The sequence below is a fragment of the Saimiri boliviensis genome, chromosome 11 (genome assembly GCF_048565385.1).
Source record: "Saimiri boliviensis isolate mSaiBol1 chromosome 11, mSaiBol1.pri, whole genome shotgun sequence".
In the NCBI taxonomy this organism is placed as follows: Eukaryota; Metazoa; Chordata; class Mammalia; order Primates; family Cebidae; genus Saimiri; species Saimiri boliviensis.
The window spans coordinates 13,918,531-13,934,540 of NC_133459.1; the positions used below are offsets into that span (position 1 = coordinate 13,918,531).

At 53.0% G+C, this 16,010-nt stretch overlaps 1 protein-coding gene across 5 annotated transcripts in view; it reads left to right on the forward strand.

The window, feature by feature from the left end:
- The window catches only part of KAZN (kazrin, periplakin interacting protein), a 1,256,655-nt gene that overhangs the window by 1,199,708 nt on the left and 40,937 nt on the right, over window positions 1-16,010 (forward strand). For 2 of the 5 annotated variants that reach the window (XM_074380096.1, XM_074380097.1), the window contains 3 exons: window positions 615-745; window positions 4,008-4,058; window positions 5,970-6,093. In XM_074380096.1, coding sequence (XP_074236197.1) covers window positions 615-745; window positions 4,008-4,058; window positions 5,970-6,093 — 306 coding nt within the window. Of the gene's footprint in view, window positions 1-614; window positions 746-4,007; window positions 4,059-5,969; window positions 8,497-16,010 lie in introns of those variants that run through there. The other 3 variants (XM_039473844.2, XM_074380099.1, XM_074380098.1) reach the window with 2 other exon arrangements.

Below are 16,010 nucleotides of genomic sequence, written 5' to 3' on the forward strand. Positions count from 1 at the left end.
TAGAATGGAGTCAGGGCAGCCCACTGGGAGGCCATGTGGTCTTCCAGGCGAGGGTCAGTGGTGGCCGTGGGGTGGAGAGAAGCAGACAGATTTGGGGCCATGTTTTGGAGCTGCTGCTGCTGCTGATTAGATGTGGGATATGGGGGAAAGAGAGAAGTTGATGGTGGCCTTCAGGTTTCTCGTTTGGGAAACCGATTTGGGGCACTGGTTGGGATGGTACCAGGTCTAGGAACGTCCAGATGTAGGCGCGTGTGAGCAGTCACGGAGTACTCAAGTACTAATGCACAGTGGTGCTCCTTAGAAATGAATTTCTAAAAAATCAGTCAGGAAACAAGGAGACTTAAACTTGAAATGAGAAGAAGACTTGAAAACTTCCACATCTTCTCGTTCACCCTGGTGGAGGAGGGTTCATTGGATCCAGAGGCTGTGGGAGCTTCTTCGCAGTGGCTGCTCCGTGGGAACGTGCGGGGCTGTGGAATAGCGGGGTGGAGAACCAGGCAAATCTCTTCCCTTCTCTACACCTCAGTGTTCCCATCTGCGGAACGAGGGTGTTGGGGCAGCAAGGCGAGGGCCTTCTGTCCATCCCTCACTCACTAGCTGTCCCTGCTTTCCAGCGGTCAGGGTGAGCCCCTGCCACTCCCGGCAGCCCTCCGTCATCTCCGACGCATCTGCCGCCGAAGGCGACCGGTCGTCCACACCCAGCGACATCAACTCCCCTCGACACCGGACGCACTCCCTCTGCAACGTAAGGCCAGCAGCCGCGGGGCCTGGGCCCCTGAGCCCTGCCCGGAGACCGCGGGGGCAGGGAGGGCGGGGTGAGGCCATACTCGCTGTTGCTGTTTCCTCTCGTCCACCCAGGGAGCACTCTGGAATGCATTTCCTGTTCTGTTCTTTCCTTTTGCAAGAAGCGATGGATGTGGGGAGAGAAAGAAAAGAGGCCCGTTTATTCCTTGTGTCCGGGAGGGTGAGGAGAACCCCGAGGAAGCGGGTCTGGGTCGGCCGCAGGGTCTGTGCAGCCTGGAACTCTGCCCCGGCAGGCCCTGTCTGGGACCGTGGGCTTCTCCTCCCAGACGTTACACCCTTCAGAGCTCAGGGACTCCCCAGCACCACCGCATTTCCCTTTAGAGCCAGCTCTCCATCGTGACCCGGGAGTCTTGGCGTCAATTGCCTCTGGTGAGGCGTGTGAATTTGGTCTGAGTTTGTCTACTTTGCTTATTTCATCAAACACTTTGATCGCACACTGGGTGCCAGCTCCCAGGAGGCAGAGGCCCTAGCTGCCTAGCTCTGGATCACTTAGTGGGGCAGACAGATGGGCTCTGAAAGGGAGGGAGCGAACAAAGGTGGGTGGAGCTTCTGAGGACAGTTGGAAGCCATGTCGAGGATTTAACATGAAATATTGGGGTCCGGGTGTGGGGACCACCTTGAATTTTTGTTCTATCACGCGGTTGGTAATGCAGAGACTCCCCTGCCATATCCTGAAGACAGAGACATCATAGGGTCAGATCCTCAAATGCACGAGATGGCTTTTCCCAAAACTCAGTTAATGTTGCTTTATTAACCAGCAAAACAGAAAATAAAAAAGAAATGAGGTGAACACATTGGACAAAACCATTACGTGCCAGTGACATGATTCTCTACCTGGAATACTCAGCAGAATAACTTGAAAAGCTGTGAGCACGAATAGAAGCATGTACATCACAGTGATGCTTGGAAATCAATGTGCAAAAATCAATCACTTTCCTATAGATGAGTCGTAGTGATGGAACCATTTTTTCAATCCACAATAACAATGAAAAGTGCTTATATAAATAGCTAAAACTAAACCTCAGAGAAGCTGCCTGTCTGCTAAGATGAGCGTAGGGATTGCTGGCGCCGGGGGCCTTCTCGCAGTAGGAAGAAGGTCATTTACAGCCTGGGCCCTTGCTCGGGGCTGGAATTCTCTTTTTTATTGTTTTATTTTATTTATTTATTTTTTGTATGTGTGACAGAGTTTCCCTCTTGTCGCCCAAGCTGGAGTGCAATAGTGCAGTCTCGGCGCACTGCAACCTTTGCCTCCTGGGTTCAAGCGATTCTCTTGCCTCAGCCTCCTGAGAGGCTGGGATTACAGGCACCTGCCACTACACTCAGCTAATTTTTGTATTTGTGGTAGAGATGGGATTTCACCATGTTGGCCAGGCTGGTCTTGAACTCCAGGTCTGACCTAAGGACATCTGCCTGCCTCGGCCTCCCAAAGTGCAGGGATTATAGGCGTGAGCCACTGCACCCAGTGGGATTCTGTTTTATACTGGTGCTTTAAGGAAGCAGTGTGTTCTTCTCTCGTCCCCAGGAGAGAGTCTTAGTGACAAAGGCTATCTTGACTAACAGCACCAAAGCAAGGAAGGTGGGCCATTGGAAGGGTCTCTGACATCCATTCTGTGATTCTGAAGCACCTCCGTGGAGTTCCACCTAGAGCCAGCAATCCCCCCACACATCCCACTTGAGAATACCTTCCCCTCAAAAATTTATCTTCACATGGTGGGCCCAAGGGGACTCTGGCAGCAGAAATGCTGCTGGAAAACCCATTCTGTAGAAGTTCTCCAAACCTCTTGAATTGCACTTGACCCAGGCCTAGCCTTGTGCCCACCCTTGGCACATGCCTGCTGCCAGGGACAGCAGTTCCAGCACATTTATTTCTAAGCCCACCTTACGTAGGGCCCTGCTGCTGGGAAATGGGTGTTTTGATAACCAATTGTCTGCATTCAGGCGTTACAGTGAGCAGCCCCATTCTCTTCCCCCATAAATTTGCCAAAGATGTTCCTATCCAGAGTGGGACTATCTTAGCTGCCAGCAGAATGAGTTCTGTTTGCAAATCTTGAGACTAAAGACTAAACTGCCATTCATGAAATTCCCTCACTTCCTCAACCCATTTTATTCCCCCATCTCAACAGGTGTGTGCACAGGTAAGCCAGGAAGAGTCCGAAAATAGCTACAGGTAACCCCTTGTCCTTGGGCATCTGCCCTCCACCCGCAAGAACAGTGCAGCCTGGACTAAGGACTACCTGGTCCTCTCACACTCTGACCACTCATTCAGAGTAGAAGTAGGGACTCAGCATAGAGAGGTTGGAGAAGGTTGATGGAGCTTGGCATTATGCCTGCAATTCTAGAAATAACCACCAGGAGTCTCCCTAGTAATGACAGTCTTGAGCCAAAGGATCTGTGAGCTCTAGGCAGGGCAGACTGATTCTGGGATGTAGTGAAGGCTTTGGACACCACACCCACCTGTGGAAACACAATGGAAATGTCCTACCTGCCCATCCTAGGGACCTGTTTGAGGCTCCCTAGGAAAGAGAGAAGGAGCTCAGACCCCTCCTGGGGCAGCCCAAAGCTCAGGACCAAGCGTGCAGTTGCCCTGGAGCTCCTGCTTGGAGGGAGCACTGTGCCAGAAGGAATCTGAGTCCCCAGCTGGAGTGGTAGCTCTGCATCTAATTAGCCCTGTGTCAACGGCCTGTCTGCTGCCTCTCTTCATATCTGTGAATAGGGCTGAGTCCTCTGCCCCTGCGCAAACTAAGATTCATCGTGTCGGTTGTGGGGGAAGCTAGAGGTTACGTGGTCTCCCAAGTTTGTTTCTGTCCCCAAATTCTGTATTTTGTGCTCTTTCTATTAAAGTTTATTTCTTTATGAAAAGCACCAAGTCTAACCACACTCCGGCTCTAACTCAGTGGACTGACTGGGACAGGAACTTAGAAGCCTTGGAGTGGCTAATTTGTTGATCAGAAGATGTTGGGAATCGAGAGGCCAGACCAGGCAGGAGAGGACCCCAGGGCCCCTGGGTGAAATCTAGACCCCATCAGTAAGCCATCTGGGAGTATCTGCTTCAGGAGATGGGGGTGGGCGCCCCACTGCAGAGGCAGGGTGGCCCCTGGGGGATGGCGTCCTTCCACGGAAGGCCCCACACCACACGAGCCGCCTCTGCTCTCCTGTGTCATGTGTCTCTGCTGTTTCATCTTCCTCTTCTCCTCTGGCTACAGGGCGACAGTCCCGGCCCGGTTCCGAAGAATCTGCACAACCCTATTGTACAGGTAGGTGTGTCCTCCTGGCCACTTGGCCCTCCCCCAACCCCACCTTGACCGTGACTTCTCCCTCTGTTCCCCTGAGCCCACATCCATACTGCTCACCTAGGCGGACAGGATTTAAGCCACTTCTGGAGTCTCAGGTGGGCTCAGCACCTGGGCCCGCCTGGTCCTGTGCCCTGCAGGGCTGTGGAGCTGCTGAGCACACACATGGCCTCCGTCTTGGCGCCCTGCCAATGGCTTGCCCTGGCAGCCAGCTTTACAAAATTCCCATTATTATTGCAAAGCTCATGGCCCAGGCAGTGAGCTTTGGTGGAGATGGGGTTTCACCGTGTTAGGATGTTCTCCATCTCCTGACCTCGTGATCCACCCACCTTGGCCTCCCAAAGTGCTGGGATTACAGGCGTGAGCCACCGCGCCCGACCAACTTTATTTATTTTTAATATTTTCAATATTCTGTCATCAAAGTGAGGAGGGGGCTGCAGGGAGGACAAACAACATGAATTTGAGGGTCTGCAGGGGTCCCTGAAGCCACCTTTCTAGTCCTGGGGTCCCCGCCTGTGGGTCTGGACACCACCCATCTACATCAGAGACCACCAGGGAAGTGGGTTCAAATGCAGATTCCTGGGCCCTTTGCCCTAGAGATTCTGATCCACCAGGTACAAGGCAGGTCCTGGAATCCAGGGAATCCCTAAGCGTTTTGAGAATCATGCGTCTAGTCTAAGCCTCACCCCTGTGATGCATGATGCCACCATATAGTTTTGTATGAAGCACCTGGCAGTTTGTAAAACTCTCCTGCAGACACCACCATGATGCCTGGAGTGTCCCTCACAGGAGGGCAGAGTAGACCTTACCACCACCACCACCATCTAATATTGTTTTCCCACGTCACAGGCGAGAAAACGTCTCAGAGCAGCTGGGGCGCTTGCCAGGGTTCCACGGGCAGAGTCATGATCAGAACTGGAACCCACAGTAGCCATACTGTTGCCTGCCCAGAGCTTTAAAGCGCTGAGCCCTCGCCCTCGACTGACGCAGGCTCCGGGTTCCTCCGCATTTTCAGGAATCCCCCAGGCCCCCTTGCCCCTGTCATTGTGTGCTTAGGGCCCTGGTACGGCAGACAGGGCCAGTGGCCGCCCTTCCTCCCTGTAGCCTCCTCGCATCGTGGACTTGACCCTGGGCAGTGGCCGAGTGTGTGGACATCTTCCTCCAAGCCCTCAACAAGTACCTGAACGTTGTGGGCAAACTGAGTTTAAACAATAATAATGGTACAAACAACCGACACGTACTGAAGGCCTATGGCACACCAGGCACTGATCTTGTGTTCTTTTTTGGGGGGGGGATGGACCCTCACTCTTGTCACCCAGGCTGGAGAGCAATGGTTTGATATCAGCTCACCGTACCCTCCACCTCCCAGGTTCTAGTGATTCTCCTGCCTCAGCCTCCCAGGTAGCTGGGATTACAGGTGCCCATCACCATGCCCAGCTATAATTTTATATTTTTAGTAGAGATAGGGTTTCACCACGTTAGCCAGGCTGGTGTCGAACTCCCAACTCCAGGTGATCCATCAGCCTTGGCCTCCCAAAGTGCTGGGATTACAGGTGTGAGCCACTGAACCTGGCCTGTTCTCAGAGTCTTTATCCTCACATTAACAACATTCTTGTGGTAGCCTCGGAAGGGTCTTAGTGTTGTCCCTGAGAGGTTCTGTGACTGGCTCGTGTTTGCTCAGTGAATGAGGGGCTGACGGCATTCCAGCCCCGGAGGTTGCTTCTCAACCTCCCCAGCCCCTGTCCCTGACCCCACCGGCTTAAAGCTCGGTGAGGCCTTCCCCGCCCCGGACCCCATCCACTGTCGTCTGCACCCAGCTAAGCTTGGCTTTCTCCTTCTCCCCCGCCCTCTGCCACGTGGCTCCCAACTCTTCAGTCACTAGAGGATCTTGAAGACCAAAAACGGAAAAAGAAGAAAGAGAAGATGGGATTCGGCTCCATCTCCCGCGTCTTCGCCAGAGGGAAGCAGCGGAAGTCCCTCGACCCCGGCCTCTTTGATGGTACCACCCCTGATTATTACATAGAGGAGGACGCGGACTGGTGATGCGCGCTCCCCTGCGCCTGCTGCCCGCAGGCGTGTCTGTGCGTGTGGGCGTGCGTGCAAGCCTGGTGCGCGTGTGGCCGTGCGTGGGGTGCGTGTGCACGTGTGCTCTGGCACACATGGGTGCTGCGTGTGGCCGAGCGCCTCTCACAAGCGAAAACACGAGTGTGAACCCCCGTCCCCTGCGTCGCCACCTCTGTAATTGATGTACATACCGCAAACCGTGTGTGAACCTGTCAGCTCTGTCGTCTTCGGAGCGATACGGTTGTGTTGTTAATCTGGTTTATTATTTTTCTTCCATGTTTGGTTTTTCTTTTTTTTTTTTTTCCTTTTTGTTTGGTTTGTCGGTTTGTTTTTGTTTTTGTTTTGTTTTGTTTTTTTCCCCCTTTCTCCACCCCTCCTCCTTTTTATGAAACTTGAAAACTTGAAGGACTGCTGTGTATTTGTAAATAACAAAACTGTCGTGCACTCCATGCTTGTGAATGTCCCTCGTCCAAACCGCTACTCCTGGAGCCCGTCTGGCAGAGGATGTGGTCTGTGTTCAATGTCCCCCTTCCCGCCCCCTCCCCGGTGTGAACGTGTGGGACCAGACCCTGTCCTGGGGGCGCGCCCAAGTCACTTTAACCACAATACACCATCATCGTCGTCAGGGTAAGGTCCGCTCTCCACAAAGACTCGTGAGCCCGGCCGCGGGCCCTGGCTTGGCTGGGTTTGTCAGAGGTCAAACGGGCTCTTTTACACGGCCTGCCAGTTTTTAAATTGCGTTGCCGTTTCTTTCTTTATGGAAAAAAGAAAAGAAAATTGTTTCACTTAATTTATTTGCACAAATGCTGAAAACGTATTCTATCTAAATTATTACATAAATATTGGAATGTCTATTTTTCCATGGGGTGGGTGGGAGGTGGGTGTTTCTGTTGACGTGTCTGTTTTGTTATCATGCCGCTGCCCAACTGTGCAAAGTAGTTGAGGGTGGCCAGAACCCAGGGACCAACGGATTTCAGACCTTGTTTTTTCTGTTCTCTCTTCTCTCCCCCATTCTCCTGGTCATGCATGAAAGCGTCCTCCACCTTCTTCCTGTCCAGAGCTCCTCTGGGCCTTTCTAGAGCTGCGTATTTATCTGACCTATAGAACACGACCTCAGTGAGCAGAGTGCGGACAGTCGTGGTCCCTTCTTTGGGTCTGTCTTTTGTGAGAGGTTGAGTCTGGGGCAAGACAGCCTGCCGCACATTCAGGGGTACGACAGAGGGACCCTGGCCTGAGTCTGTTCCCCAGGGAGCCTCCAGCAGCATCCGTTCCTCCCTGCAGCTGTGTCTTTCTTGTCCTGGGTTTATGATCCAGGTGGGCCAGGCAGATGTCATTAGGGGAGGGACGTACCTCAAGAGGAGGGCCACAGTGGGGATGCAGAGGCCAGCACCTGAGCCCTCCACCCTCCCCGTTCTGATGGTTCCATCGGCCACGCTTAGAATCTCCCGGGATCCCTCAGGCTCTGTCCCCTAACTTGTCACAGAAGCCTGAGCCTACCCATCCCAGGAGAGGAGAGCTGGCAGGAACATCCGCCTGTTTGGGGAGTGGCGTTGGTCCCAAAGAGGCTTCACCTGCAAAGGAACTGCGTGCATTGTGATGCTGGGGACGGAGGAGATGTGAGCTGCTCAGCTGGGTCTGCCCAAGGCCTAAAACTCAATTTCCCTTTTCTTTTGCTTCTGCTCACCCTTAACAACTAACAGCTCAATCCCCGCCTCTAGACAACAGTAGTCATGCTTTCTGCTAACGGTAACATTTTCAGCTCTTAAAAAGAAGCAAGGGGGTTTTCAAATGCTAGAGTATCTCCATCAGAAGGGATAGGTTATTGTGTCCAAAGTCTCAAGAACAAGCAACTCTTTCCTCCTGACCTGGTCCAAAGGTCGGCAAAGAGCAGGCGGAGGCCCCATCAGAACCTTCCTGCCCTCCTTTGGCCAAACTGTTGAACCGAGCCTATGGGTGGCGGGGTGGGGTCGGGGGGCGCCCTGAGCTGGCATCTTTCTCTCCAGAGAGAGATTTTAGCAAATACTTTTCTCGCCCATGAATTTCTTTTTTGGTTGATTTTTATGGTTTTCCCTTTACTTACAAGAAAATGAGATTGCAACCACCCTTGGTAATGATTCAGTACTTCCTTTTCATTTCAGTTTTTGTAAATTAGGAGATAATTCTAAGAGTTACTAAAGGATGATTTATTTAAGAGAACTCCGTCAAATAGTGAATGAGTTATGGGTAACATTAGATGAAAATAGCCTTTCCCATGGGAAAGGTTTCTCGAAGGCATGGATGCAAATATAAAATAATAAAAAAAAAATCTAAATAAAGCTTATTTTAAAATATGATCGAATCCTATGTTATTTGATTGCTTCTATGTGGCTCCGGGTGGGAGGCTGTGCCCCTCTGGGAGGCACAGGCCAGCATGACCTGCTCCGTGGACTTCCAGGACTGAGTTCTGGGAGGGGGATGGGAGGGGCCGAGGAAAGCTGGCTGGATTCGGGGCCCTTGGAGGGCCGAGCCGGGGTAGCCTCCCAGAAGCGTCTCGCCTCTGCTGCTCTGACTGTAATTTGGAGGGCTGCCCTGTGGTCCAGATGCACCACCCCACGCCTGGCACCCTGCATTGTGGAGCTCAGCGGCCCCAGTCAGCTTTCGTCTGCTTCCTTCTACCCCTGAGCTCCTTCCAGAGGCCCCGAAGGGGAGCCTGTGCATTGGGGCCTGTTACTTCCCGCAGACCTCAGAGGGCCTGTGCACATCCCACGATCCCACCCTCCCTGGAGGACCGAGAGGAGCTTCAGGGAGACAGAGAGGAAGCCACAGGCTTCCTTGACGGAAGCCAGAGTGAGCCAGGCTTTTCCTGGCCCCAGGAGAAGCCCCCAGATACAAAACTCAGGCCTCCCCCAGCGAGACTCCACCATGTGCCCCAAGAGGCGGGTACCCAGGTTACTCCAAAGCTTGACATAGTCAGTGCCCTCAGCCTCTATCTCCCAACTGAAAAAAAATGTTCTCCCCAGCAATAAGACTGATAGAGGACTGGCTTTTAACTCCCTCCCACCTCTGCAGGAAGAAAGCATAAAGCTTTGTAATCTACCGTAGACCATGCTGAGGTTAAAATGAGGCCCAGTTAGTGAGGATGCGAGTGGATATGGTAGGACGGGGTAGGTCAGAAAAGTCCTGGATGACAAGGAACTTAGGGTCATCTACCCTAAGTTCTCAGCCTGACCACACCTCAGGGAAAAGAAAAATACTGATGCCAGGCCCTATTCCTGGAATTGGGGTGTATTTAAATCTCCTCTGGTGATTCTAAAGGGTTGCCAGGATTAGAATCCCTGGGCTGATCTGAGGAGGGCAAGGGTGGCCACGCTCATGCCCCATTCCCCTCTCCCTCGCCTCATATAGACATCACCAATCAATTGAAGAGCCCTTCCTGCCCATCCCAAGTGACCTCTGATTTCTCACTGTTCACAGCCTCAGATAGCCATGGCCAATCAGAGTTGGCATACAAGGATAAAGCCTTTTTGCCCTCTCAAAACTAACCCCATCTCTCACGCTGGACACATGGCATAAGCTTTGCCCCAGAGAGGAATGACTCAGCCAGCGTCCTAACTTTTGTGCCTCTCATCCCGGGACCTTCTCAAGACCCAGGCCACACCTTATTCGGGTCTTTGTAGCTCAACTCAAAATCCACAATACCTCCTTTGTTAAAAGAATCTTCTCCAGGACCTCGCTCCCAATGGTCCAACTTCAAAATGGTACCTATTAGTCGGAGATTGGAGTAGGGCTGCCCAGGGCATCCAGGACCAGCATACCACCTGCACAGATTGTGCACTGCGTCACTCCAGAAGTTGACGTTCTCCAGGCTGCCACGTGAATGGTGTCCTGAGTTGTTCAGTGCACAACCTGGGTGACTGTACTCAGCGGCCTGTCTGTGGGCTCCTCGTAGCCACGCTGGCAGGCTCCAACAGCTGTAACCAATAACAATAACAATAGTGATACTATCTAACATTGATTAGGTGTTTACTACAGGCCAGGGTCCATGCTGCCTACCTGACACATATTAACTCAGTTAACGCTCCCGACAGCCTGTCATTGATCAGAAAACTCAGAGACTGAGTAACTCATCTGGGATCATGGAGCTGGGAGATAATAGAGCTGGGCCTCGAACCCATGGAATTCTGGCTGCAGCATTTGTGCCCTCAGCCACTCCACCACCTGAGCAGTGAGGAGCTGCCACCAAGCAGCTGGGCCTTCTCCCTGGGGGTAATCTTCAGCGCTTCATCTGGGCCTGGTTTCGAGACCCTGTGCCCACCAGGAGCCTCTGACACAGCCTTGCACTGCCTCCCTTTTGTGACTGAGCCTATTTCCATCAGCCTTTTTCCCACAGGCCCAGAAAGCTCACCCCTAGGGAGGAATCAGGCCAGGAATCGGAGCAGAGATTGGCTGCTGTCCAGCACCAGCTCTCCCTCCCTCTTCCTGGCCAAGCCAGGAGCAGAATCACTTCCACTGTCCCTGCAGTCAGACCCCTGGCTGTACCAGAGCTGCGGATCCTGAGGGCTAGCACAGCCCCCAACACCCGGGGAGCTCTGTGGCGCTCTGCCCGGCCACAGCCCGAGCCTGCATGCCAGGAGTCGCCCTGCACCTGTGACAGATGGTGCCATACATTTCACTCAACCTGGGCTCCTGGGGAATCCAGGCAGAGTGGGCCTGAACTGTGGGGGACACCAGCGGTTTAATGATATGATTTTTCAAATATTTCTGGGCCAAAAATTAGCCGAGTGTGGTGGTACACACCTGCAGTCCCAGCTACCCAGGAAGCTGAGGCAGGAGGCTGAGGCAGGAGGCTGAGGCAGGAGGCTGAGGCAGGAGGCTGAGGCAGGAGGCTGAGGCGGGAGGCTGAGGCTGGAGGCTGAGGCAGGAGCAACCCTTGAGTTTGTCTAGGCTGCAGTGAGCCGAGATCGAGTCACTGCACCCCAGCCTAGGTGACAGAGTGAGACCCTGTCTTTATTTATAAATAAATAAATAAATAAATAAATATCTCTGGACTTTTTCCCAAAAACTTGCATTTTCACAAAATGGACTTCCCAGACTCCCCAGATGGCTCCTAGGCTTTTTCAGGTTGGACCCCACTGGGTGGGGCTAAATATGCCCCGGTCCCCCGGCCCTCACCTGTTCCCACTTTCCAGTGGTTACAGAACCTGGTGATCATGAAGAACAAACAGGGAACACGGATCAGCTTATTCTTTATCTTATAAGAGTATATTCATAATTCTGCATTGCAAAATACTGCCCAAAATTTTAAAATGTTAGCAGTTTGTATGTTAGAAGTTATTTAAATATCAAAGTCATGGCATTTCACTAAAGAAGTGTCCCCCTACAGGCAAATCGAGGGTATAAGTCTGGGATGGCAAATGGGGTATTGATATTTCTTTTTTCTTTTCTTTTCTTTTTTTTTTTTTTTTTATTTTGAGTCAGAGCCTCATTCTGTTGCCCAGGCGGAGTGCAGGGGCACAATCTCGGCTCACTGCAACTTTGCCTCCTGGGTTCAAGTGATCCTCCCACCTCAGCCTCCCTAGTAGCTGGGACTACAGGCATGCATCACCACACCTGGCTTCTTGCTGCATTTTTAGTGAGATGGGGTTTTGCCATGTTGGCCAGGCTGATTTCGAACTCCGGACCTCAGGTGATCCACCCACCTCGGCCTCCCAAAGTGCTGGGATTACAGGCATAAGCCACCTCGCCCAGCCTCGGTCTGGATGAACCACAATTGCATGATGTCTCAAAGCCCCGTGGCTGGAAAACACGCAAATATGCAGCACGGGGCTCTATAGGACAACAAACTGAATCCATGAGAAAATGATCCCAAGAGGATTGATCCAGGAATAGCAGCAAGGGAAAAGCTTGGCCTATTTGTCCTGATAATGGCAAGATCTCTGATGACCTAGCATGTGCCTTAGAGAACCTTGTGACACTGCCAGGCTGTGTACAAAAACCATGCTTCTGAATCACGGTGCCCGGGAAACACTGGCTGGTTACTTGTTTGCATTTCTGAGTTTCAGGTTTTCAAAATTTCCTGATTGCTTTCTTAATGGTTACCAGTAAGTAGCTGTTAATTGTACCAATACAAGAGAAGCTATAAAATTGCGTGTCATGCTTCCAGAATCCTCAGTGGAACCTTTGCCTTTGGGAAGTCATTTATTTGTGCCCCAATCCAGAGGACCCTTGCAGCCCACCAATGGCTTCCAGGCCATACCTGGATAATCACTCCCAGCTCCGGCCCCACATCTGATTCTAAACAAGTCATTTAACTTATGAGCCTCCATGTACTCATCTGTAAAATGGGTGTAATTACCCTCCTGTCCTTGTAGATTCAGAAATGAGAACTGATGTGTTTTGGAGACTGGGAAGGGCTGGCCCCATGAGTACTATGCTCTGTGATTTGTGACTTGTGGATTTAAGTTTAATGGGAGATAGCGGGGAAAAAAGTGTGAGAAGCAGCTTAACACATCTTGAGCCTGCCTTGAGAGTGACTCAGTCAAAACTTGTGTCTGGGGTGAAATCAGGGCATCGAGCTGTGTGTGTGAAGTTGTGCCAGCTGCCAGGGTCTGTGAGCTCCAGCCCTCAGAGTGCAAATGCAGTTCCAACACTGCCACAAAACAGAATCTGGGCTGTTATTTGCCCCTAATCCCCCAGCTCTGACGGTATTCTGTCTTTCTGAGGTCTAAGGAGAAACACTTAGACCCTACTGTCAGAGCCCAGGGCCAGCCGGCCCTGGAAATGAGACCTGCCTCATTTATGCGGTATTTTTTTTGTTCTGAGCTCTGTTCTAAGCTCTTTCCAGATAGTCACTCATATAGTCCTTCCAACAACTCTCCAAAATACATATCATCTCCAATTTACAGAGGAACAAACCAAGGCACAGAGAGGTGAAGTTCTTGCCTGGAGCCACACACCTAGGAGGAGGGATCTGGGACTCGCCTCCAGCAGTCTGGCTCCAAAGGCCGTGTTCTTGGTAACTTGGCTGTGCAGTCTCAGGTCACCCACGGGCTCCAGCCCCTCCCTCGGGGTCCACGAGCAACAGAAAGCTTCAGAGAACATCAGAATGAAAGCCACACTGGTAGCAGGAGGCTGAGCCCTGAGTAGGTCAGCTTTTCAGAGTTCAGCTCCTTAATCCAGAAGAGGAAGAGACTGACAAAATCCAGGGTTTGCAAACTGTGCTCCGCGGAGCCCTGAGGGGTTCCTCAGTGGTCTCTCAAGGGGCTGCCGTAGCTGGGGAAAGAACCCCGCAGGCAGGGCTCAAGCCCACCCACCGGTGGCTCTGCACTTCGCTGTTACACAGCGGACTTCCGTGTGTGAGTCCACGTGAAGGCCCCAGGGTAGAGTGAGTGAGAAGGAAGGAGGAAGAGAGGAGGTTTGAGAACCACGAGATCAGTGGCTGTGAAACCTGACCCAGACTTGGGTTTAAAGATACTCATCCCCAGGTCCCATCCTGTAGCTATGGAACACTGTAGCTCTGTGTGTATGGAACAAGCTCCCCGGTGTGGGCTCAGTCGCAGGAGGTGACATGGGCAGAGATGGAGGGTGGCAGCACGGTGCCCACGTGGTGGAGTGCAGACTCACCAGGGCCATCACAAGGTAGGTTGAGATCCCCTTCCCGAGGCAGCCCCGGGGTCCCGCCAGTAAGGGAGGAGCCTTACCCAAGCCAGACCCCCAGCTGCCCCCAGGCATCCTGCTGCTTGGGACCTTGCTGGGCCCCACTGAGCAGAGGGGACGGGCACTGTGGCGTATCGGCCTGCAGCAGCTCCCACAGTGCAGTCACAGAGAGGCTCCCCGAGTCTCTGAGAGACCCACAGCCAGGAAGTGGCAGAGCAGGAGTCAGGCCTGGGTGACATCTGAGTTCTGAGCCTGAGGTCAGACTCCTCCCGACCTGGGGCCGACTGAGACTTCTGCCAAGCATCAGGTGGGACCTGCCGGCCTTGGTCCGGGGCCAGTGATGTCCCATGGACACCAGACCACGAGCCCTAAATTGGGGGCAAGTCAGCCCGTGGCTGCTGTGCTCTGGGAAGTGGTCAGGCACGGAGCTGCTACAGAAGGGCCTGCAGGCCTCTGCCCACCGCTGCCCTTGGGCTCCTGTGGAGGCCCAGTCTTCTTCACCCACAAGTCTCACCACCCCCAGCCCAGCGCCTTCAGGGCTCCTGAGCCCAGCTCTGGACGCCCAGTGTTCAGCTGGGTCAAGGACTCACTGTGTGACCACAGGCAAGCTGGTCTCCCTCTCTGGGCCTTAGGCCGTCTCTAAAACAGACCAGGACAGTGGTTATGCACCTGTGGCCTGTGAAGTCTGAGAAGTTCTGGGATGTGCCATAAAAGGCAGTCGGCAAGGGGGAGGCTGCAGCCACCGTGTTAAAGGGTCCCTCCCTGACACCCGCCCCCCTGCCCTTCAGCCCTGAGCTCCAGTGTATTCCGCTTGTTGAAATAGTCAGATGTGAGTGACAGGTCTGCAGCATCTCCGCAGCTGAGAGGGAGCAGGTAGGAAAACCAGCGGTCACATCCTCTTGAAGCTCCTCCAGGTGCCTCTGGACTGTGATCAGGAAGGGAGGGGGCATCAGCCTGGTGGAGGAGTCACTCCCCACGGGCGCCCCCAGGCTTCTCTGCTCACCCCTCCTCCCTATCAGTGAGAGGCAGTATGAGCCCCTCCTTAACCCGGGTAGAACAGGAAATAGGAAAATGGGACCCCTGACCCTACTTCTGGAAGTCTCTAAGACAAGGCCAAGGCCATGAACGTCTGTCTCCCCCGTGAACCACAGCACAGCTGCACTGAGCAGCGCCTCCCCACATCACAGCGATTTCCAGTTCACGAGGCTCTTTCGCAGGGAGGTGGGGGTCAGGGTTAAGAGATCACATTCCGGGCAAACTCCCTGGGCTTCGCCCTCAGTCCTGACGCTTGTTACCTGGTGACTTTAGGCAAGCGACTTCACCTGCTGTGCCTTCATTTCCTCATAGGGACAATTGGGGTCAAAAGATACTAGGTCAGAGTGTGGCTGCAGGAATGAAACAGGCCAATATGTATGCAAGGCTCAGCACAGGGAGCAACCAACCTTAGCCACGATGATGACCGTGACGATGACGGTGGCAATGATAATCCCATTTCAGCCTCTCGCCAGCCCTGCGGGGTAGGCAGGACAGGGCCCTTTGTACAGATCACAAGACTGAGGCCCAGGTAAGTTCAGCAATTTGCCCAAGCTGCGGGGCCAGCCCAGAACAGGACCAGAGGAAGCAAGAGTTTGGGAGCCGCGAGGGGTCTCAGTGGCCTCTTGTCCACTCCCCTCACGTTGCAGATGGGAGGGGCTTGTCCACAGTCCAGCAGGGCATCAGTGTCTGAACTGGTTCTAGAACCCAGGGCTCCTGCCTCCCTGGCCAGTGCTTTGCGCTACCTCCAACCATAAGACTCAACTAGGGGGAAGAAAATCCCTGGGTCAGTAAGTTTTGGAAACACTGCATCGTGTCTCATAGATCAACACGACCCACTTATTAAGGCTCTGATAAGTTCTACAATGAAGAAAAAATGTTTTACCTTTTCCCGTCTAGTATTTCCCAAACTTACATGACTGCAGAACCATGCCTTTTACTCTCAGATGACTTCCCCAGGGCCCGTTAGCTCTGTTATTCTGTGCTTTGAGGGCGCGATCAGTGGTTCTGTGGTGATCTCTAAGCACACCACCACTCTTTAGCCATGGGAAGTCTCTTTGGCTCAGATGACATCCTTGTGTGCCTCGAGAAGGGAGATGACAGGCACAAGGCCAGGTGTGGTCACAGCCGCTCTATCTCAGCATCCCCTTTGCTCAGAAAGGACTTGAAGCTGTGCACAGCACC